Source organism: Aotus nancymaae, unplaced genomic scaffold (assembly GCF_030222135.1).
Source record: "Aotus nancymaae isolate 86718 unplaced genomic scaffold, 86718_ANA_hifiasm-v0.15.2.pri h1tg000016l, whole genome shotgun sequence".
In the NCBI taxonomy this organism is placed as follows: Eukaryota; Metazoa; Chordata; class Mammalia; order Primates; family Aotidae; genus Aotus; species Aotus nancymaae.
This window is the reverse complement of record NW_026988428.1, coordinates 1,577,151-1,602,329: the sequence shown is the minus strand read 5'-3', so window position 1 is coordinate 1,602,329 and position 25,179 is coordinate 1,577,151. Positions and strand designations below refer to the sequence as shown.

Sequence of the window (25,179 nt, the reverse complement as noted above, 5' to 3'; positions counted from 1 at the left end):
TAGGAGGTAACTGAATAATATAGGTGGTTTTTCCCATACTGTTCTCATGATAGTGAATAAGTCTCATGAGATCTGATGGCTTTATAAAGGGCAGTTCCCCTGCACATGCTCTCTTGCCTGACATCAGGTAAGACATGCCTTTGCTTCTCCTTCACCTTCTGCCATGATTGTGAGGCCTCCCCAGCCATGTAGAACTGCAAGTCCATTAAACCTCTTTTTCTTTATAAATTACCCAGTCTCAGGTATTTCTTCATAATGGTATAAAAATGGACTAATACAGTAAATTGGTACCAGTAGAGTGGGGTACTGCTATTAAGATACCTAAAAATGTGGAAGAAACTTTGCAGCTGGGTAACAGGAAGAGGTTGAAACACTTTGGAGGCTCAAAAGGGGACAGGAAGATGTGGTAAAGTTTGGAGCTTCCTAGAGACTTGTGAACGGTTTTGACCAAAAAGTCTAGGCTGTGGTGGTCTCAGATGGAGATGAAGAACTTATTGGAAACTGGAGCAAAGGTGAGCCTTGATATGCTTTAGCAAAGAGACTAGTGGCATTTTGCCCCTGTTCTAGAGATCTGTGGAAATTTGAACTTGAAAATGATGATTTAAGGTCCTGGTAGAAGAAATTTCTAAGCAGCAAAGAATTCAAGAAGTGACTTTGGTGCTCTTAAAAGCACTCAGTTTTATTCATTCACAAAGATATGGTTTGGAATTGGAACTTATGTTTAAAAGGGAAGCAGAACATAAAAGTCTCGAAAATTTACAGCCTGACAATGTGATAGAAAAAAAAAAAAACATTTTCTAAGGAAATTAAGCTAGCTGCAGAAATTTGCATAAGTAATGAGGAGCCAAAATTAATCTCCAAGACAATAGGGAAAGTGTCTCTAGGACATGTCAGAGGTTGTCATGGCAGCCCCTCCCAACACAAGCCAGGAGGCCTGGGAGGAAAAAAAAATGGTTTTATGGACTGGGCCCAGGGCTTTGCTGCTTTGTGCAGTGTTGGGACTTGGAGCCCTGTGTGGCTAAAAGGGGCCAATATACAGTGCAGGCTGTTGCTTCAGAGGGTGTGATCCCTAAGTCTTGGTAGCTTACATGTGGTATTGGGCCTGCATGTGCACAGAAGTCAAGAATTGAGGTTTGGGAGCCTTCTTCTAGATTTCAGAGGATATGGAAATGCTTGGATGTCCAGGCAGAGGTGTGCTGCAGGGGCAAAGCCCTCATGGGGAACCTCTGCTAGGGCAGTACAGAAGGGTAATGTGGGGTCTGATCCCCCATACAGAGTCCCCACTGGGGCACTGCCAAGTGGAGATGTTAGAAGAGGGCCACCCTCCTCCAGACCTTAGAGGGGTAGGTCTGTAGCTTTTCCAGACATATTCAATACCAGCCTGTGATAACAGCTGGGAATGACGCTGTGCCCTGCAAAGTCACAGGGGTAGAGCTGCCCAAGGCCATGGAAGCCCACCTTTTGCATCAGTGATCCCTGGACGTGAGACATGGAGTCAAAGGAGATCGTTTTTTAACTTTAAGGTTTAATGACTGCCCTGTTGGATTTTGGACTTGCATGGAGCCTGTAGCCCGTTTGTTTTGGCCAATTTCTTCAATTTGGAACAGGTGTATTTACCCAATGCCTGTACTGCCATTGTACCTAGGAAGTAACTAACTTGCTTTGATTTTACAGGCTCATAGGCAGAAGAGACTTGGCTTGTCTCAGATGAGACTTTAGACTGTGGACTTTTGAGTTAATGCTAAAATGAGTTAAGATTATGGGGAACTGTTGGGAAGGCATAATGGGTTTTAAAATGTGAAAACGAGATTTGGGAGTGGCCAGGGGTGGAATGAAATGGTTTGGCTGTGTCCGCACCCAAATCTCATCTTGAATTGTAGCTCCCATAATCCCCATGTGTTGAGGAAGGGCCCTGGTGGGAGGTAACTAAATCATGCAGATGGGTTTCTCCTGTGCTTTTCTCATGAAAGTGAATAAGTCTCATGAGATCTGATGGTTTTATAAAGGGCAGTTTCCTTGCACATGCTCTCCTGCCTGCCACCATGTAAGATGTGCCTTTGCTCTTCCTTTGCCTTCTGCCTTGATTGTGAGGCTTCCCCAGCCAAGTGGAACTCTGAGTCCATTAAGCCTCTTTTTCTTTATAAATTACCCAGTCTTATGTATTTCTTCAGTGAAGTATAAAAATGGAGTTTACGGCCGGGCGTGGTGGCTCAAGCCTGTAATCCCAGCACTTTGGGAGGCCGAGGCGGGTGGATCACGAGGTCAAGAGATCGAGACCATCCTGGTCAATATGGTGAAACCCCGTCTCTACTAAAAATACAAAAAATTAGCTGGGCACAGTGGCGCGTGCCTGTAATCCCAGCTACTCAGGAGGCTGAGGCAGGAGAATTGCCTGAACCCAGGAGGCAGAGGTTGCGGTGAGCCGAGATCGTGTCATTGCACTCCAGCCTGGGTAACAAGAGTGAAACTCTGTCTCAAAAAAAAAAAAAAAAAAAAATGGAGTTTACACTCTGGGACCCTGGGCATGTTATCAGGTCTTAATGAGAGAATAAAATCTGTAACATGTGGCTAACAATTGCTATGCTACAAGCTTTATTAAATCATTCCTTTTATTTGGTAAAACTTTATAAACATTTAGTTTTACTTTATTTTTTACTAGAAAGTTGTAAATACACATTTGTTTTAAAAAAAAATCTATAATTTTCTTTTCTGGTTGATTTTGAAGCTTCAGTACATTAAGTAGCATGTATTTTACAAATGAGCTTTGCTGTCACTTAACTGATGATAGTAAAAAACTAACAGTTCAGGAAGTTTTATGGAGTTAAAATCTTAGTAGAGATCTGTGGGTTTCCCCTTAAATACTGTTGAAAATATAGGATCTGACAAGGTTCCATTTTGTCTCTTTTAAGAAAGCATGGTTTGACACAACATCATGCCTCCCAAGATTTCATAACTGAACTTTTGTAGTAGAATTTTTGATGGACATATGGCTGCCCAGCCAAAGACTACATCTCTTAGCTTCCTTTGCAGCTTGGTGTGGCTATGTGACTAAGTTCTGGTCATTGGTATGTGAGGAGGAATTAGCTGTGTAACTTTGGACCATGCCCTTAAAATGAAGATACAGTCCTCTTCCCCTGCCTATTGCTTGAAATGTGGATGGATAGACGTAGCTGAAGACATTTTATTGGGTCAAAGATGAAAGCTATGTGTTAAAGGTGCAGAACAGCAAGACAAAAATAACATGGGCCCTTATGATTTTGGAGCCAACATACCACCTTGGAGCAATGACACAGACTTTAATGTGAGAGAGAAGCCAATTTTTTATCTTGTTTAAGCCATTACTATTTTGGGCCTCTCTGTTACAGCACCAAAAAATGTTGTTAACCTCTCAATTTTCATGATTCTATCCCTTGCATTCTCTCCTACCCCTGAACACCATGACTTAATGCCACTCACATGTGTGCCAATCTCACAAAAAGGCTTCTTCTGAGTTCCAATTCTGAGAAGCTGCTACATTTTCTTGAGGTCTAATTGCTTTGAAGTTGCTAGTCCTCTTCTCTGGTGAATGGAGTCTTGCCCTAAAGCTAAACCCCAATACCTGTGGAAATGTTTTCTCAAAATCTGGTTCCTGTTCATTCTGACTCCCTGGATGTTCTGTTATGTTTCCTTCCTCCTCTTAAGATCCTCAGCTTCCTTAAGTTGGACTCAATACTAACTATACCTTATGTTGGCTTTTCCTTGCCTTGCCTATGTGATCTTTTTTGTTCGTCACATTCCACCAGCAAAGTCCAGGGGCAACATTTCTCTTGGACCCAGAAAATAGACCTGGTCCCTTTTCTCAATCTCTTTCAGCTTTTTCTTTGGCCTGGAAAATAGCACTGATCCCTTGTCTCCATTCTTGGGCCCTTGAGCTGAAATGACTTGAAGAAGCTTGCCAAAGCATACTATATGTAAGTTGTTGAGTGACTATTGTGTAAGTGGTCCTGTTTTAGGGATTACCTCCAATCCTTATAACAAATCTAAAAAGAGGTTCTATTATTCCCCTTATATAGATAAAGAAACCGAGGCTTAGAATGAATACGTGTCTTGTCCAAGATGCCTCATCTAATAAGTAATGAATGTTCAATTAAAACCTAATCTATAATCTTATCACTATACAGACTACCTTCTAAGCCCAATGTTAAGACAAGGGCACAGAGATCAAGGCTCATGAAAAAGAAGAAAAAGGAATCTTTGTGAGAATGTCTTAGCATGGGTAGACAGATTCCAAGTATGTGAGGAGACTATCTCACACTATACTCTGGAGGCCATATTAACACCAGGATGCTCATATGAAAGTTACAAAGCTTCTTGGATGAAAAGATGTTCTCCTTCTAACTTTTGCTTTTTGAATTAAAAAAAAAAAAAGTCATTTTTCTCACCTTTTCTCTCCTAGGAATCTTCTGTTTCCCTGACCTTGATTGACATTTCTCTCTAAGTCCTCTGAATTATTACAGAATTAAATGGCTTATTTTAATTTCCCTAGGTATCTTTATTGAATTCTTTCACAGTGTTTTATGGAAAATATCTGATTACTAATTCATAGAACAGAATATTATGAGATTCTCTGCTAAGTGGCTGCCACAGTTGTATTCAGGTCCTGGATCCTCTGTAATCTCTGTTTCTGCATACAGGCTCAGAAACAAAGAGGCTCGCTAAGTGCTAACATCTTTCAGTTGACTCTTTTATATCACCTCCTGCACAAGTCCTAAACAAAAAATACTGTCCTCAACCCCCTGAAAAAATTCATAAAATATTAGAAAGCAAGTCATTTTAACACAGAAGTTAAGATCTTGGGTTCTGGAATCAAACTAGGTTTGAATCTCACTGCTTCTGCTTAAATAATCTTGGATAAATTTCTTAATCTCACTGTCCCTCCATTTCAGGGTCTGTAAAGTGGGAGTAACACCTACCTTACAGAGTATATGTGAGGATTATGTAAACTAATACTACCGAGCTCATAATAAGTGCCAACATAAAAGTTAACTAATTATTATACCTCTTATAATTAAGAAGTAGAAGAATCCTATGAAACCTGGTACAAAATACTATAGCATGTGAAAGATTCTCTGAGTACATGTACCTCTTAACCATTTTCTGACCTATATGTGTAATATATATAAACATGAAATCATGTGAAACCATGCTATTTAGCATAATTCCTCTAATTCAGCTTGAGTGACACAAATAGCTCATAATGTGGAGGAGTCCTGAGAGATCAGATGATCCCTTCATAGAAGAGGATGAATTCTCATTAAAGATCTGGTAGTTCCAGCCTAAATGAATCACCAATGAAATAGATTTGCTATGGGTTAGTGCTCAACCCAGCTTGACTAAATTTTAGGCAGGTTTCTTCTTGACTATAGGCTCCTGACCTCCCTTTTCTTAGAGCATTTACTTTACAAAACTTGCAATTATGAATTAGGCCTCTGGCCCTTTGAGATGTAAATCTTCTCCCAGTCTCTCACTGACTTTACATCCTAGAAATGCCCTTCCCGAGGACCTAGGAGGCATCCTTTTCAAATATAATAATCAAAAAAGATATCCTTATCTCCTCATCTCTGTGTAAGGATAGGAGGCTAATTTGATCAGCATCAACAAAGAAACAAGATTTTCCTTCAAAGTAAGGGAGGATGAAAGAAGTGGCCTTGTAGGGAGTAACAGACATGGCTCAAGCAGATCATTTATAGTCATTACAGAAAAATTAAAGTAAATATTCATCTCTTAAAGATTAGCTGGGATTTAAGACCACTAGAAAAAGGTCCAAAGTTACAGGCTTTTGTGAAAAAGTACACAAAAAGATGCCTTTTGAGGCCGAGGCAGGTGGATCACGAGGTCAAGAGATTGAGACCATCCTGGTCAACATGGTGAAACCCCATCTCTACTAAAAATACAAAAATTAGCTGGGCATGGTAGTGCATGCCTGTAGTCCCAGCTATTCAGGAGGCTAAGGCAGGAAAATTGCTTGAACCCAGGAGGTGGAGGTTGCGGTGAGCCGAGATCGTGCCATTGCACTCCAGCCTGGGTAACAAGAGTGAAACTCCGTCTCAAAAAAAAAAAAAAAAAAAAGATGCCTTTTACAATGACAGTCAACTCAACTCTCTAAGCAATGCCTAGTTTCTAGAAACTTCCAGAGGAAAACCATCCATTTCAGTCTCTAAAGTCCCAGGGAGTATGCTGGGATCTTCCACTTACTCAGAAAATCTCTTTCTAAGAATTCAGTCTTTGAGCATAGCTGTCAGCTAGGAAGAAAATTCCAGCTGATGTATGAGTTTATAGAACCAGTCATTCTCATGCCCTCTAGGGATAAACTAGGCATCTCCAAACCCTGAAGAAACAGAGTGATTGGAGGGTGGTCTTCAAATATTTTCAAAATATTGGAGTACCAACATGGACATACTGGGTAGGAAAACATGAGCTCCAAAAAGGGTATTAGACACATTATAAAGTGTAAATAATTATAACCATGTGCTGTTGATACATGAGTAAATATGACTAAATACAGACACATAGGGGAATGCAGTAGAGAGTAAATAAAAAACAAAATATAATTTGGCATCAAGCATACAATAAAAGTGGCTTTTCAAATCAGTGAGGATGACATGGACTATTAATTCATTCAATAATACAGGAGCAATTAAGTAGTCATCTAGTAAAAATAAAGTTTGATCCATACCTCATTTCTTATACAACAGTAAATTACATAGATCAAATATAGGAAAACCTAAACCATAAAAATACTAGAAGAAACTATAATAAGATTCTTATATAATCTGGGAGTGAGGGAGGCCTTTCTAATAATAATACAACATTTTGAAACCATTCACTTAAAAAAGGCTTCATTAAATAAACTACAAAGTCATTTTTAAAATTTGCATGGTAAAAATCACCATAAGTTAAGTTGCAAGATAAATGAAAAACTGAGGAAAGATAATTGTAACTTATATCCATTTGTGGGGCTATATGGCTAATAGGAAATAACTCCTTCACCCTTTACATCATAGAAATAGACCAACAGCAGTTCCCAGAATGGGCCAAGGCATTTTGAACAGGCAGTTCAGAAAAAAAGGAAATACAAATGGAATTTAAACATGTGAAAAAAAAGCCCAAATTTATTCATAATACAAAAAATGGCACAGAGATACTACTTTTCACCTACTAAATACGTTAAGTTCCAAAAATTTGATAATATGTTATATTGGTAAGGACATAACACTTTTCCTTACATTGCTGCTGATGGTATAAATTCTTGTAACTCCTAAGAAGGGCAACTTGGCAATATTTGCGAAAAGTATGAATGCCCCTAAACCAGCAATTTAACTTTTGGGAATGTATCCATCACATATATGCCTTCATATGTGAAGTATAAATAAGGCTATTCATTGCAGCATTGTGTGTAATAACAAAATATATAAACCATTGTTATTGATAGGGAGATAAAGAAATTAAGGTATATTAATAGGATTACTATTTTTAAAACAATTTTGCAGGCACATAAAACATCATGCAACTAAATACCAGGAAGTGCTCTATGTTCTACTGTGGAAATATCTCTATTAAATTAAATTAAGGGTTAAAAAAACAAGATAAAGAACAGAATGTAGAGTATGCTACCATTTGTTATATAGCTTAAAAAGGAGAGGTAAAGAGAGGAAAAATATATTTTCTTATTTGCGTGTACCTTGGTTAAATATCCCTGGAAAGATACACTTGACGCTGTGTGGTTGCCTATTGGGAATTGAAATGAGTATGTGAGGTAATAGGTATTACAGGGAGATTTTCTTCACTGAACATTGGATAAACTTTTATACTTTCTTACATCAAAACTCTCCAGGCCAGGTGCAGTGGCTCACGCCTATAATCCCACCACTTTGGGAGGCTGAGGCAGGTGAATCACAATTTCGGGAGATTGAGACCATCCTGGTTAACACGGTGAAACTCTGTCCCTACTAAAAATACAAAAAATAAGCTGGGTGTGGTGGCATACGCCTGTAGTTCCAGCTACTCAGGAGGCTGAGGCAGGAGAATCGTTTGAACCCATGAGGCAGAGGTTGCAGCGAGCTGAGGTCGCGCCACTGCACTCCAGCCTGGGCTACAGAGTGAGACTCCATTTCAAACAACAACAACAACAACAAATCTCTTGGTCAGGAGTGGTGGCTCATGCCTGTAATCCCAGCACTTTGGGAAGCCAAGGTAGGTGGATCTCCTTGAGTTCATAAGTTCAAGACCAGCCTAGACAATATGGCAAAACCCTGTCTCTACCGAAAACACGAAAAATTAGCCAGGAGTGGTGGCCCATGCCTGTGATCCCAGCTACTTGGGAGGCTGAGGTAGGAGGATCCTTTGAGCTGGGGAGGCAGAGGTTGTTGCAGTGAGTCATGATCATGCCACTGCATTCTAGCCGGGGTAACAGAGTGAGACCCTGTCTCAAAAACAAAACGAAACAAAAAACAAACAAACAAAAAAACCCTCTCTTATTTGACATCTCATACTTTGAGATGTTCAATTTAATCATTTTCTAAATCTAGAATATAGCTCCTGTTTATTGAGATATGCATTGTTATTGATCTCATGCTTGATCTTCCCAAACAGAACAGAGGCTCTATATCTCTCTCTGAGATACGTTTGGTGATATTTTTAGCACTAAAAGTGGGTATGAACACTTCTAACTCTGGAAATTCAAAGTCTGAAGTACTTACTCTTCGGACTTGGAAAAATTTTGTTTAAATTAATAATTGTTAATCATGCTCACATTTTCTTTGCCTACGAGCATTTTTCTTCTTTCAAAGTGAATATGGGTGTGTGCACATACTCATATCTGCACACACATACATACACATGTTTATGTGGGAGGGATTGAAAATAAAATGTTTTCTTTTAAAGTATGTTTGCATTGTTCCTAGAATTGGTCTCACAGTTTCCATCAGACACTCAAAGCAGTGGGTGACACAGGAAGAGTTAAATATTACTAAAAAGTGGACATTACCTTTCCTAGTTATTCCTTTCCCTTTTCCTATAGCTACCATTTAAATCTAGGTTGGCAACTGCCCTTGGGTCTAAACCCGCAGTCCCCAGTCTTTTTGGCATCATGGATTGGTTTTGCAGAACACAATTTTTCCATGGACAGGGACCAGGGCAGAGGATGGTTTTTGGATGATTCAAGCACATTAAATTTATGGTGCACTTTATTTCTATCTTTATTACATTGTAATATGTAATGAAATAATTACACAACCTACCACAATGTAGAATCAGTGGGAGTCCTGAGCTCATTTTCCTGCAACTAGATGGTTCCATTTGCGGGTAATGGGAGAAAGTGACAGATCATCAGGCATTAGATTCTCATAAGGAGCATGCAACCTATGCAGTTCACAATAGGGTTCACGCTCCTATGAGAATCTAATGCTGCTGCTGATCTGACAGGAGGCAGAGCTCTGGTGGTAATACTCGTTTGCCTGCTGCTCACCTCATGTTATGCAGCTAGGTTTCTAACAGGCCATGGGCTGGTATACCGGTCTGTGGCCTGGGGGTTGGAAACCTCTGGCCTAGATGACCTTGACAGCAGCATAGCTGGCCTGTCTGCCTTGAGGCTTTCCACACTCCACACTATATGCCTAACCATCCAGCTGTTAGCATAATTATTTTAAAAATAATTTACTGCCTACTTTATCAAATTATTTGTAAAGCATTTGCTTGGTTGTTGAACTACAGCCAAGCATGCTGTATTTCTGCACTTGTGAGTGAGCACTTGGTTGTCATACTTCATTGTCCTGGAATTTATCTGTTCCTGTTTTTATTAGTGGGGAAAACCCTGCCTTGTTAATTTTGTTCACAGAATAAACAAATTTTTCTTTAATATATAAAAATAAATCAGAAAACATATTTTACTGGTCATTTTTCAGGAAGAAAAGCCTGCATTTTTTTTTTTTAAGAAACTTCCATAGGGTGAATGGTCCATGTTTGGATATAAAATGATGATTTTATTCAGTGCTTATAAACTGGATTCTATTCTATGGAGAAAAAAATACAATGATCTCTAATTTAAAAGTAAAGAGCTTCCAGAGAGGTAAACTAATAGAGCTTTACAGTTTATAAGTGCTTTCATATCAATGACCTCATTTGTCTCCACCCAAATCTCATGTCAAATTGTAATCCCCAGTGCTGGAAGTGGCGTCTAGTGGGAGGTGACTGGATCATGGGTGGTGGTCCTTCATGAATGGCATAGCACCATCTCCTGGTGCTGTTCTCATGATAGTGAGTGAGCTCTCATGAGATCTGGTTGTTTAATAGTATGCAACACCTCCCCCTTCTCTCTCTCTTGATCCTGGTCCTGTCATGTAAGATGCTATGCTTCTGCTTTGCCTTCTGCCATGGGTAAAAACTCCCTGAAGCCTCCCCAGAAGTAGATGTCACTATACTTCCTATACAGCCTGGAGAACTGTGAGCCAGTTAAACCTCTTTTCTTTAAAAATTACCCAGTCTCAGATATTTCTTTAGAGCAGTGAGAGAAAAGACTAATACATCATCACCATTATTTAAAAAAATAAGAAAATGAAGACTCAGAAGGATGAAACAATGACCAACCCAGGTCATACACTAAGTAAGGGAAAAACCCAGGACTTTAACTTATGCTTTCTGACACTGTATCCCGTACTCTTTCTGGTATGGTGTGTGGCTCTCCCAACCTTGCTGTTACATAAAAATTTAGATCGTGCATGTAATTTTATCAAGTATCCCTCAATTCCTGGGACTTAATAAATAACTGAAACACAGAACAGGTTAAATAAAGAGAGCATTTTTGAAAGGGTAAGGAAAAATATTGACATTTTAGAACCAAAGTGTGTTTACATCATGGAAAAGGCTAGAAATCACAGTAGAAAAGTCTTTACAGAAGCACTACCTATCACTGTATACCTGGCTATATATAAATCATAGGTAGGATACTCCCCCTTTCCCTGAATTCTAATGAAAGCATTGTTCCAAATCTATTATAGCTATACAGTTTTTATAAAATGACCCATGGGGAACATTCCTTCTAGGGTTTAAAGCTAGGAAAGAGTTTCTTTCTCTACATGCCTCGATAATATTATTATCAATATAATACTATGTAATATTATAATGATGGTTCTATAGCCCACTTTTGTCTTGATTATCAAGAAGCTCAGAGTCAAGTTGTAGTCTTAGTTGTAGTCATTTTTCTCAATTTGGGTTTTCTAAAATGTGATGGTTAATACTGAGTGTCAACCTGATTGAGCCAAAAGATGCAAAGTATTGTTCCTGGGTGTCTCTGTAAGGGTGTTGTCGAAGGAGAGTACATTTGAGTCAGTGGACTGGGAAAGGCAGATCTACCCTCAATCTGGGTGGGCATGATCTAATCAGCTGCCAGTGTGGTTAGAAAAAAGCAGGCAGGAGAAAGTGGAATGGGCAGACTTGCTGAGTCTTCTGGCCTTCACCTTTCTCCTATGCTGGATGCTTCCTGCCCTGAGACATCAGACTCCAGTTCTTCAGCTTTTGAATTCTTGGACTTACACCATTGATTTACCAGGGGCTCTCGGGCCTTTGGCCACAGACTGAAGGCTGCACTGTCGGCTTCCATACTTTTGAGGTTTTGGAACTCAGACTGGCTTCCCAGCTCCTCAGCTTGCAGATGGTCTATTGTGGGACTTTACCTTGTGATTGTGTGAGTCAATATTCCTTAATAAACTCCCTTTCATATATAAATCCATCCCATTAGCTCTGTCTCTCTAGAAAGCCCTAACTAATACATGGATTATTTTCTTTTTTCTCTTTTTCAAATTTTTCTCTTTTATGCTATTTAATTCATATCTTTTACTACTATTTCAACGGATTTTTATTTCACTGTAATTATGTCTTTTTATAAGTCTCCTCAAATCTTTTTTGGAGGTAGGCAGAATATAAACATACAGAGTCCACTCTAAGAAACATGAACACTTAGTTCACTGAAAGAACTAATAATAGTATACCAGGTGCAAATGATCTATTTAATCTCTTGAGTAGCTCCCAGAGAAGAAATTTCTGCTGCAAGTGCACAAGGTAATACAGTCCTGTTTTCTTTCTTCTATTCTTATAATAAAGGCTTGACATCACTATCACAACCATTTCATGTGTCAGTAACAATAGGTGATAGGTATTTGGTATTATACATTTGCTTTTGTTAAAATAAGCCCTGGTGTTTCACTTATGTTTTATGATTGCACACATTTGGTGTGATCCAAAGAGATAATAGTGGAATTTTCTAAGGAAATTTTTGTTTGATACAGAATTGTATCAGAAGTTGATACAACAATCAATGTGTATATTATCTAGGGTATATATCTTACATATATAATTATATCACATCTACAGTTCTGATTATCATAGGAATATAATACACATGTCACATGGACAAACATATTCATTTTTCTAAATGATGGCTACAGCAGAGAAAACCAGTGAGTATAGTCTTTGAGACATAAAACTGTGGAAATGTCCTTTGTAATATGATTAATACTAAAAGGGAAAGGGGAATTGGGTGAGAAGTTAGAAGGTGACCCAGAAGAGACCTGTCAATAAAACAAATCCAGACTTAGGCAAGGTGAGACATAACAAAAATACTACAACCTGGAGAATGTACCTCCCTTAGGATTTTCAATCGCCTCAAAAATAAATCTAAAAGTTTTTACTTTTATAGGGAGGGCTAAACAGAACTAGCAGAAACTTAGAGGTAAATTTAGTGACAGGGTGAAGCTGAGTAGACATCATCATGAGGATGGTATAACAGGAAATGTTTCTGTCATCAGCTAATTTGGAAGGAACTTTAAGGTGGGGTGATATAGCTCATGTTTTTATCCCCTAGCGTATTGTTCAATTTCACATTGAATTGTAATCTTCAGTGTTGGAGGTGGGATCTGGTGGTAGGTGACTAGGTCATGGGAGTGGATTTCTCATTAATGGTTTAGCATCATCCCCTTGGTGCTATTCTCATGATAGTGAGTGAGTTCTCACAAAATCTAGTCGTTTAAAGTGTTTGGCACCTCCCCCTCTCTTGCTTCCTCCTGTGTTTGCCATGTGAAGTGCCTGCTCCCTCTTTGCCATCCTCCACCATGATTGTAAGCTTTCTGAGGCTTCCCTAGAAGGTGAGCAGATGCCAGGAATGTGCTTCCTGGAAAGTCTGCAGAACCATGAGCCAATTAAAACTCTTTATAAATTACCCAGTCTCAGGTATTTATGGTACGGAAAGAACAGTGTAACACAATGAGACGTTCTACATTTTAGTGTTTGCTCAGGTTTTGGGCAAGCCAAAAGTCAGGAGCCTGTGAGGAGGAGAGATGCCTGACCAAATCTTGGTCAAGCCAAGTCAGTGGGTGAGAAATGGGCAATTGTGAGCATTTGGCCAGGATCTGCAAACTCATGAAAAATATATGCTATCAAAATGCTAACACTTTTTTGTCACATAACTTCTTATAAAAAGCTTAGTGGAGTCAAGAAGCAGGCCAAGTATAATAACACAAACTTCATTTCTTCCCACTTGCATCACTAACATGCACATATTACATCTAGTTATGTAAGTCTCCTACAAATCAGCATAAGGTTTATTAAGAGAGTTGAGATGCTTAGGTGAAGGTCACTTTTGCTTATAAAGAACTTATCTATCTTACAGACACATATCACTTACATTATGCATTTGTTATATTAATATATTTTAAAAACATTGTAAAATGATGATCTGGCAACATTCCTAGAAGAACCTCGTTGAAATACACATACTTGAGATTTACTGGTCATTTGTCCCTGCAAAATTGAGAAATGAAAAGCTTTAAAGGGGGACATTCTACCAAAGCATAACTCATAAAACAAAAGATAAAAGTATGAGTCATGGAATTATAGAGTTGGAAAGAATCTAGCCCTACTGTTTTATTTTCAAAGGAGGAAACTGAGGCTTATTGTAAGGGTTTTTTTTTTTTAAGTCATACAGTAAGTTGGTGCAGAGGCAGGAGTAGCAATTAGATCTCTGAGCTCTTATCCTATTTGAGAGTGAACTTCATGAATGCAATTTTGTTTCATAGGTTATTTACTAACGATAAAAATAAGGTAAAGCTAAGGTTTATTGTTAAATTAGAAGAATGAATGTCAGAGAAATGTATAGGCATGATTTCACGTTCTTAAAAGACAAACAATGTCTGTCTATCCATCTATGTATCTATCTGTATTGATTTATTTATCTTCTATTTGTATGTGATTGAATGAAATGGGAGAAAAGAATGGAAACACAACTATTTTGACCCCAAACTGATAAAAAGATGTAATTATTTATTCATAAGCAGTATTCACTTAGGAAATTTTATGCAATTTTTAGCATTGATACTTATAAAATTTTATGCTTCACATATAAATGTATATATGTACATATATGTGTCCATATAAATATTTTATTTGTTTACATTATATTTGTTTACTAAATTTGGATATACTTCTTTGTTTATTAAATGATTTAGACAATGAAAATAAAATTAGTGCATACTTTTAAGAGTTTAGAAAATTCAGAAAAAGAGAGAGCAGAAAATAAAAATCACTGATAATCTTACCCAGAGATATCCACTGTTAAACTTTTTGCATATGTCCTTTCAGATTTTTTTGCATGTATGTATATTCAAAATGGGATAATATTTTACTTTATTATTTGCATTTTTCATTTATTAATATATTGTGGCTATATTTCCATGGTAATACATCTGGATACAATGCCATTTTAAACTAGGTGTTTAACATTTTATCATCAGGAATTACCTGTAACTTATTTTTTAAATTTTCTATTAATGGTCATTTGATTGGATTCTATTTTTAAAACAACCATAAACAATGCTGAAATGAACATCTTTACATGTGCATTTTTTGCTCTTGTTCTGCTTCCTTAGGATATATTGCTATATGTGATATTCAATTATAAAATATTTAATACCCTAACTCCCTGGAAATTTACACTCGATTATCAAAAACATTAGTAGATAACAATTCCTTTGTTATTAGAACAGAAGACCATAGAATCAACCAATAAAAGATACAAAGTTTTTCTCATGGGTAGGTGACCTACACTGGTCACTTAATTCTTCATTATATTTTGGGAAAATAAATTTGTATCTAAAAACAATTTTTATGATGAGCTATGACTTATGAAAGTCTACTATTTATCTTTCAAATTACTTCTCATTACTTTTACTCCTTCTTCTATTGCCAGCATTAAGGTCACTAATGGTAGATTTTATAAAATACACTAACATTTATATGGAATTCATACAATTAGTGTTTTTTAAGTGTCTACAAAGAAGACTTTTGCATCAGTTTCCCAGCTTTATTGTGAATGTGCAAGGGGTATGTTCTATCAAATAAGCATCATTCCTACCTTCAAGACACTTATATATATATATTGGAAATAAGAAATCATTTTCTGTAGTTTGGAAAATTTTTTTCTTTTAAGAAAATAATAGATGGAAGGGAAAAAAGAAATCCAAGAAAAAAAAAGTCATCTATTAAGATCTGCTGTGTACCAGGAATGTAGTTGACTACTTTCTCATTAACTAGAGCCTCCCAAAAATATTGAAGAAAGTGTATATTATTTATTATAGCTGTTTTCCATATGAAGAAGTGAGATTCAGACTGATGAAATAATTTGCCCAAGCTGACACTGCCAGTAATTGATATAGTGAGTATTGAAACCTAGGTGACATATTTTTGACACAACATAAGTTTTCAACAACTTGAGTGTCTCAGTGATAGAATATATTATCTCTGGAAGTAGTGAGTTTTTCATCATGGGAAGTATGTTAGCAGATATTAGTTGATGTTGATTGATCATACATCAGAGACATGAAAAATATTCCACTACTAATGGACGATTTCACTTGCTCATATCTCTAGGCCTCTTATGTCATAAGCAAATATAGACCACAGAATAATACTCAACTATTTTACATTTAAAAGAAACCAAATATCACATATAAACATTACCTCTAATTTTAGAAAACTAGAGAATCTCAGCAGTATTTGAAAGATCAAAATATATATTATGCATGTTATTTTTGCTTTTAAACACTAGTTAGAATATATGGTGCTAAATACATTTTAGTGTCTTTGGTGCTAAGAACACAATCGTTTGATTAAACAAGATCTCTTGATAAAGATAGTTAGCTCGTACTAGCCTAATAATTACTGAAATTCACATTTTTACATGGGTGTTCTAATATCAAGAGATTCCTTAGATTTAATCTATCTGAAAAAAAGTCAGTAAAATGTTATATAAAATAATATTAAAAATAAATCCTCTCTTGATTTAGACAAAATAGTGTGCTTGTGTGCTAAAGTGTTCTACTATCCACCTTCCACAGTTGCTTCTATTAAAAATAGTACTGTAAAAAGAAATAAAAATCAAAAATAAAGTATGCCTGTTGCAAAGCATTTCAGAGAAGCTTTTATGTGAAATTTAACAGTTCATGTAACAAAGAATATGACTGGAGGCAAGGAAAATTCTTCCTCTGAAAATAAGTGAAACCTAGTTCGTCATTAGAGTTTGTTCATTCACTTTTGGGAGATAGGATATGTTCAGGGCTGTGACTCATTTACATACATGACTCTGTGGCCTGTGTTTTGGGAGGGCTGTGGGGTGTTAGCTAAAGCCTTCCATGCTGGTAGAGTAGTTAGACTTTGCTAAGAGGAAGGTTGGTTCTATACTCACACCCCCTTAGATGGCTCTCTTTAGTGCATGTCTATGATTTGACCTAAGAGAAAAAAGAAATGTGCTAGGTTCTGTTATTCAATGCCAGCAGCATATTTTATTGAAAGAAGTATGGGTTTCAAGAAAAGAAAAATAGGGGTTTGAAGCAGCTGACAAGTCAACAAGCTACTTAATTTTTCTGAGCTTTTCTTCATCTATAAAATGGGTATAATAATACTTCACTGAGTTGTTTTGAGAACTGAATACAAAAAATGTTAACAGTAGTAAATGCACATCATCTGATACACAGTTAAGAATGGAATACATTTTAGTACATTTTAGCATCCTTTTTTTTCAGTTCTGTAATAAGGAGATTGTAAACACATTTTTTAAAAAAAACTGTTTCCCTAGAGTTTGGTGGGTGATATTCCCACTTAGGAGGACAGCTATCAGATGCATTGGTGACAAAGTACCTTCTGATGCAGACCCAGAGCTATGTGAGCAAACATGAGGGGCCTGGAAGCAACCCAGATATTAGGCAGGAACAGTTTAAAGGGCTGTGAAGATGTTTGCTCTCCTCTACTCAGAAGGACACCCTTTTAGGGGAAAGGGACACATGAGCTCTCCCTGTTTCTGCAGACACAGAGAAAGAGGAGCTAGGATCAGGAAGCCAGAGAACATTTACTCTGCCTTAGTGAGTTCCTAAAGTCCTAGAAACTCTCTATGGGTGGGTCTCTACTGCTATGAGGGACTCTAAACTGTGACCTGGCCCTCAGATCCCAGGAGGAAGAGAAGCAAAAGCTTAGAAAGCAGGACTGTAGGAAGAATGTTAGCCACTGATTTCAGAGCTATTTATTTTCCAGCAAATAGCCTAAGAACTATGCTTTTTCTATCCAATACAGACAATGTACTCTATGATAAAATTCCTTATGAATTAATTTTAATAGCTTTCATTTATAATTAAAATCTAGATGACATATATTGACAAATGAATACAATTTAAGTATAAGAAGAAAATGTGAGCCTTAAAAATACATTTTAACTACATACTATTTGTATGTGATATTTTTTATATCTTGCAGTTTGTTCAATGTAACACAAGATTACTAAAACCAGTTTAGAAATAGGAGGGTGTTTATAAGATTTTCTGTCACCCTTGTATCGTGAAGCCTGGGCACTTGATTACTCTGCATGTTTGCTGTTGTGTAATGACAAGCACATCCTGTGGAGCCAATTACTGCCTCCACTTTATTTAAGTGATCCTCTATCCCATCAAGAACTTCAACCTGACTCTCAGAAAAGTGTGAGAATTTGGAGTATCAGTTCCAATGAAGGTGGTAAATTTCCTAACTTGAAAGCACTTTCTTATGATTACAATGACAATTAAAGAAAGAAAACTTCAAAAAGATTCCACATAAAAGCAACTTAGGAGTAATTATACCTTAACTAGAATCTCAGTGATCAAAATGATAAGCAAGATTTCCCAAGAATCTTTCTGTGTGACGTGCACTCTAATGAGAAAGAGAAGCCATGCATACTCTAATAAAAAGGCAAGCAAATTATATTTATGAATTACCTGTTATGTTTTAGGCTATAAAGTTGAGCATTCTCAACCTACAAATCCAAAATTCGAAATGCTCCAAAATCTGAATTTTTTGAACACCTACATGACACCAGAAGTAGAAAATTTTGACTGTATTTTGACAAGTCACAGTCAAAATACAGTCAAAATTTGGTTTTATGCACAAAATTATTAAAAATATTGTATAAAATTATTTTCACACTGTGTATAGAAGGTGTATATGAATAACAAATGAATTTCGTGTTTAGATTTGGGTCCCAACTCTTAAGATATTTCATTATATATATGCAAACATTCCAAAATCCAAAAAAAATCTGAAATCTGAAACACTTCTGGTCACAAGCATTTCAGATAAGAGATACCTAAACTGTAGTAGTACAGTGTATAATTTAATCTTGCAACAGTCTTATAAGGTGGTTATTAAAAGTCTGAGTTCTAGGTGAGGAAATTGACATCAGAGAGATCAGAAATTGCAAAGCTGGGACTTGAGACCAGGTTCATCTAACTTCAAAACCTGTTATCTGAAAGGATTCTAAAAAATGCAAACCTGAGAGTGCCTGATGATATAGAATATATTATCATGTCAAATATCCAGCTTCACCAAAGAACAAGGTGTTCTACACAATATGAGGCATTGAATATAATTGAATCCTATGCCAATACTGATTTGTTTGGCATTTGAGTCTCATTTCAAGTGGGAAACTAGAAGTTTTATTTGTGAAACTTATGAATTAGTAAGTTCTAAGTGAGTATCAAAAGGACTGACCTAAAACAAATTCAGGAAATTATATTTATTCTTGTTTCTGACTTAGTTCTGGATAGTTGATGTTGCTGAATAAGTTTCAAACTACTATTTAATTGCTGAGAAAATTGGGATGTGAGGAAAAAGAGAAAATTGATTTCTATTAGTAAAACTATTGATGACTCATAGAGACTGCTCAAACTTTGAGTGGGTTCATATTTATAGAAATAAAGATGAGAAACTTCCAGATCTTTTCCTGATCCAATAAATATTTTGTTTATAAGGTATCTGACATTAGAAATGTATACGTGGGGGGACAGCAAACAAAAATGCTGAGACAAAATGGGCAAGAGTATATAAAATGTAACGCTGACTTTTATCCCTTTATCTCCATTGCTTATGATTTTATTCTCCCAATTGTCTTATGAGGTTTTAAGCAATGAACATAAATGTTCAGAAAACTACACAGCTCTGTTAAAGCCAGCCATAGCACTTGACTCAGGAGCTTTCCAAAGCAAAACTTTGGAGATGGACAACATATACTACGTAAAACAGTGTTTCCTCTTGCTCATTTTAAATTTACCTCCCATTAATTTCATTGCCTGTCTTTTCCCAATTGTCGAGCAAAAACGTATAATCAAATTTCATCAAAATCTACCCCAAAACCTAAAATACAATTAAAAAAATAAAAAGAAATAAAATTAAAAAAAAAAGAAAAAAATCATTTAGACCATTAGACGCTTCTTTATTTGCCAAGGTATCCTAGAATTTTAGGTTCTCTTTTAGTAAGTACTCTTCTATGGTACCAACTGACTGGTGTGTTTGTTACAACATGTATTCCAACTGACACACCACAACAATTCCAGGGAAGACAGCAAATTTAACATTAAGATTTTGGGACTAGCTAACATTCTAAGATTCTTAAAGAAAGGGCTTATGTGTACTTATTTTGGTATGACCACAGCAGCAAACACAATGTCAGCATCACAATAGGACAAGGTGAGAGCTAAAATTTAATATATATCTACTTATGTTAGATTTTTATGTATATGCTGTCATGCATCTCTATAATCATTCTCTATTAGTATTCTCATTTCTGTCAATGAGTAAATTGCCAAAGATCAGCAGCTAGTAAATAACAGAGCCGATATTTGAATTTATGTCTGTCTGACATTTTCTTTTCCGTGTGATTTCCCAACCCACACTCAGTACCCAAAATATTATTTGTGGAATGCCATTTTCATAAGGTTGTTTATCACACCTCTAGTTAAACTTAGCCTCAAGAGGGAAAAAACTGCAACTCAGCAAAACTGTAATTCACAACTAGCCTAACGGCCAAGTGGAATGCTACATCCCATGGTCAATCACTTAGCACAGAGTAGTGTGATAAACAGGTAAAAATTGAGGCACACACAGAGCCAGCCTTTGTTAATAATGACGCTTCTTTGGGGACTGAGTCTCTACTTTCATTTTAACTGCCATTGCAGAAAAATGATAAATAAAAACAGTAGGTAGGACGGCAATATGAGAGGTAGAAAGAGAATTAAGAAAAAATAATTTGTGAATTTGTTTACCACTAAAGTGCCCTTAAATGGCAGCTTTGTCTGAGTGGCACTTTTAACATTTATTTTTACTTTTTTATAATCATGTTTATGATATTTTTATGGTTCTATGGAACTATATGTTTGAAGAATTTTAGAACATTAATGTCCAACGTTACCTAAGTTTAACTGTGGACTTAATGCATGGAACACCATTCCAGCAGAGAAGCACTCCTAGTCTGAACATCCTCAGTATTGAAGAACTTACTATGCCACTAGCAGCCACTCTATCTTTGAATAAAGATAGAATGAGTAAAGTTGATAAGAAAAGAAATTCTTTTCTTTACATCAATCAAAGACCTGTATTCTTATAATTTCCCTGAAATTATTCTGTAAGCATGTCTGAAATTATGTGGCAACATATGTTGGTAGGCTGGTTGCTTGGGTTTTGGCAAAAAGTCTTCAGTGTTTGTCAGCATTTCTAAGTGAGAGAACTGGCTACACAGTCTAACTTGGAGCTAATATCATACTTGTGTCACTAAACATATGTAGGCAATTTTGAGAATTGTTTCCTAATCTTTCAGTTTTAAAATTTAATGCAAACTTGTATTTCAGAAGAGTATTGCTTGACCTTTTTTAAAATTATCACTCAATTAACATGAGTCCTAGCCAACTTAGAATAAAATAACTTCTCACTTGTTCCAACATAAGAGAAACAAGCAAGATTTCCTACTAGGGACTCACTTAGACCTGCATATTCTTCTTAGTGATTGCAATATTACTTCTTAGTCACCCAGGCCAATCCAGTATAAAATAATCATTCTCCAACTTTCCTGGTCTTAAGAGTCACTTGGACTGCTTGTTTAAAAGGCTTATTTGTTGAGCTCTGCCTCCAGAAATACTGATTTAGTAGGATGGAGCCCAGGAATCTTCATTTTTCACCAGTGCTGGACGTGATTCTGATACAAGTGGTTTGTAGATCACATTTTCAGAAAAATTACCTCATGTTATTGTAATGGTAGTTCATTCAGTTTTGCTTCAATATAAAATTGCAAGGATAATATTATTGGGTTTTCTAGATATAGGATCATGTCATCTGCAAACAGAGATAGATTGACTTCCTGTCCTCCTATTTGGATGCCGTATTTGTCCATTTTTCACACTGCTATAAAGATACTACCTGAGACTGGGTAATTTATAAAGAAAAGAGGTTTACCTGATTCACAGATCTGCATGGCTGAGGAGGCCTCAGGAAACTTACAATCATGGCACAAGGCAAAGGGGAAGCAAGGCACATCTTACATGGTAGCAGGAGAGAGAGAGAGTAAAGAGGGTAGTACCACACTTTAAGACCATCAGGTCTCGTAAGAACTCACTCATTATCATGAGAACAGCATGAGGGGAACCACCCTCATGATTCAATCATCTCCCATTAGGTCCCTCCTTTGACATGTTGGGATTGCAATTTGAGATGAGATTTGTGTGGGAACACATCCAAACCATATCAGATGTCCTTTATTTCTTTCTCTTGCCTGACTGCACTTGCCAGAACTTCTAATACTGTATTGAATAGGAATAGAGAGGGTATCCTTGTCTTGTGCTGATTTTCAAGGAGAATGCTTCCAGCTTTTACCTATTAAAAAGAATGAGATTATATCCTTTGCAGGGATATGGATGGAGCTGGAGGCCTGGAACAGAAAACCAAATTCTGTATCTTCTCACTTATAAGTGGGAGCTAAATGATGAGAACACATGGACACATAGAGGGGAATAACACACACTGGGGCCTTTCAAAGGATGGAGGGTGGGAGGAGAGAGAGAGTCAGGAAAAATAATGGGTACTAGGCTTAATACCTGGGTGGTGAAATAATCTGTACAACAAACCCCCATGACACAAGCTTACCTATGCAGCAAACATACTTGTACCTCTGAACTTAAAAGTTGTAAAGAAGAAAACTGAAAGGATGATAAGATTTGGGGTGTTTTCATAATTTTTCATATATGTCAACTGAGAATATCAAAATGAATCACCAGGCTTTTTTGTTTGTGATGTGTGCCGGTGTGTTTGTCACAAAATTCACACTTTTTAACTGTGCCTGCCTTACACTAAAATGGTCATTATACCCAGCTGTATTGGCCTAGACGTGTGTGTGTGTGTGTGTGTGTGTGTGTGTGTGTGTGTGTGTGTGTCTGGGGAGCTCCAGACACGTTTGGTGTTAATACAGAAGTAATGTAAATATCTGTGTCTGCTACAAAACACAAACAAGAAACATGAATAGATTTCGATATAATATGGCCTTCCACTTCCACTCGGAGCTTTAGTTGTAGGGGAGAAAATAATACTTAGTAAGAGTAATATCTCAAATAGTGATTGCAAAACCAACTATTTGCAAAACAGTGTGCTGAGTATTAATGGATACATGAAGATGATTAACACACAGTTCTTGCCAAATTGGAGCCTACAACTTGGCAGAAGTTGTTAGTCAGTCAGGTGAATGATTCACTGAATAAGAAATATTAGTGTATTAAGTCATCATATTCTTTAATGCTTTAAAGTGCTTCATACTGAGCTCTACATAAAGTGGAAACTTCGTGTGTGTGTGTGTATGTATGCGTATGTGTGTGTGTGTGTGTGTGTGTGTGTGTGTGTCTATATATATATTTGAAGACAGGGTCTCACTACCTTGCCCAGGCTGTTCTCAAACACCTAGGCTCTAGCAATCCACTGGCCTCAGCCTCCCGAGTAGCTGGGACTACAGGCACATGCCACAGTGCATAGAAAAACTTCACTGGCATAGTACAATAGCACATGGGAAAATCCTCTTAATTTGCTAAGTCAATATTCTTATAACTGATGTTGCTTATAGGGCATTGTTGTTAGATCTGAAAGTGGAATGAAATAATTTGTAGTTACTGTTATAATATTAAAAAATGCAGTTATCTAAAGATTCCTGTAATTTTCTCACTATTCCTTAAGCATATTTATTCATTATAATGTAGAGGAAGGTTTCCCTTACTTGTGGTCTCACCATTCATCTCTTTAAGTTCATTGTTGATTCCAACATCTATGGAACTCATTATCTTGTCAATCTGTAAGAAACAGAAACCATTTAAATGGATTATTACATTCACGTTTAACGTTGCAGTTTAAAATAACTTTCAAATGAAGGGAGCAAATATTTTTGGTGCTATTACCATAGTGTTCTGCAGTTAAGAGACTAATAGAGAAAAATTTAAAGGGAAGCAAACATCTTTGGGATTGTTTTATTAAAAAGTAAAGCATGTTCCTCTTTTCTTAAACTTTCAAAATTAGCTTGCCTTTTCTTTGTGTTTCTTGAAATAAACTTTATACTTGGTAATTTAGGAATGTGTATTCTTCAAACTCAGAAAGGGCTGTAGATAAATTCATGTGACAAAGTCTTTGCTCTCCGGCATCCTTCTTCTTCTGACTAAGAACATATCTCCCATCTAACTGGTAAAGGAGTAGGTCTCGGGATGTGGAGAGCATGGCCACTGGAGCAAAGGTTTTTGTTTTTTGTTTTTGATGGAGTCTTGCTCTGTTGCCCAGGCTGTAGTGCAGAGGCACTATCTTAACTCACTGCAACCTCTGCCTTCCAGGTCCAAGTGATTCTTGTGCCTCAGCCTCCCAAGTAGCTGTGATTACAGGTGTGTGCCACCACACTCTGCTAATTTTTGTGTTTTTAGTAGAGACAGGACTTTACAATGTCGGTCAGCCTATTTTTGAATTCCTGGCCTCAAGTGATCTACCTGCCTCGGTGTCCCAGAGTGCTGGGATTACAGGCGTGAGCCACTGTGCCCAGACTGGAGCCAAGTTCTAACCTAATGGCTTGATCAGCCACAAGTTTATTAGTGGCATCTAATTACCAGCATCTAGGCATGAAAACAACTTAATTCTAAGATCTAAGTTAAATGTTAATTAATTTTACCTCCACAACAGGATTTCAGATGATATTCACTAAATTAATAAATATTAGAAATGGCCATACTTGAGAAACTAACCATCTACTAGTATGAAATTTAAAGGAAGATACGAGTGTTTAAGCTGTAGTAATTTGTGGCTTAATGCCTCTCCTGATGTTAGCAATCCTCTCCTGAATAAGATAGCAGGTTTCAGAAAGGACAATGGGCATTACTTAAATGTCCCAATTTTGTTCACCCTGAAACAGATGCAGAGATATTAAGAGATTTTCCCAAACAGCCCACTTCAGAATATCATTATCAGAACCATATCCATTTCTAGTTCTTTGAATACTATAATGACTTATTGTGCTTCTAAACCTAATCCAACTGGTACGGTCTTTTCAGAGACAATATGTGATGTATTAGAATGAAATACCAAGAGAGACTGTGGTTCATTCTTTGAAGAAATTCAAAAAAAGCAAGAATCTTTATTATTTTATGATGCAGTCCTCCTCAGGGACAAGGGATGATATTTTACAATCTTACAAGGGTACTTACCTTCTAACTAACTTTATGAAATTAAAGACTTTGTCTTTAAGTAGAGCTTAAATTGGTGATATTTGAACCTCAAACATTTTTTTCTTTG

The 25,179-nt window shown here is 36.8% G+C and overlaps 1 protein-coding gene across 20 annotated transcripts in view; it reads right to left on the bottom strand.

Moving 5' to 3' along the window:
- ANKS1B (ankyrin repeat and sterile alpha motif domain containing 1B) overlaps positions 1-25,179 on the bottom strand; it is a 1,270,775-nt gene that overhangs the window by 496,930 nt on the left and 748,666 nt on the right. For 16 of the 20 annotated variants that reach the window (XM_012469266.3, XM_012469273.3, XM_012469264.3 and 13 more), the window contains exon 14: positions 23,630-23,702. In XM_012469266.3, coding sequence (XP_012324689.1) covers positions 23,630-23,702 — 73 coding nt within the window. The remainder of the gene's footprint in view (positions 1-23,629; positions 23,703-25,179) is intronic. The other 4 variants (XM_012469270.3, XM_064376831.1, XM_064376840.1 and 1 more) reach the window with 1 other exon arrangement.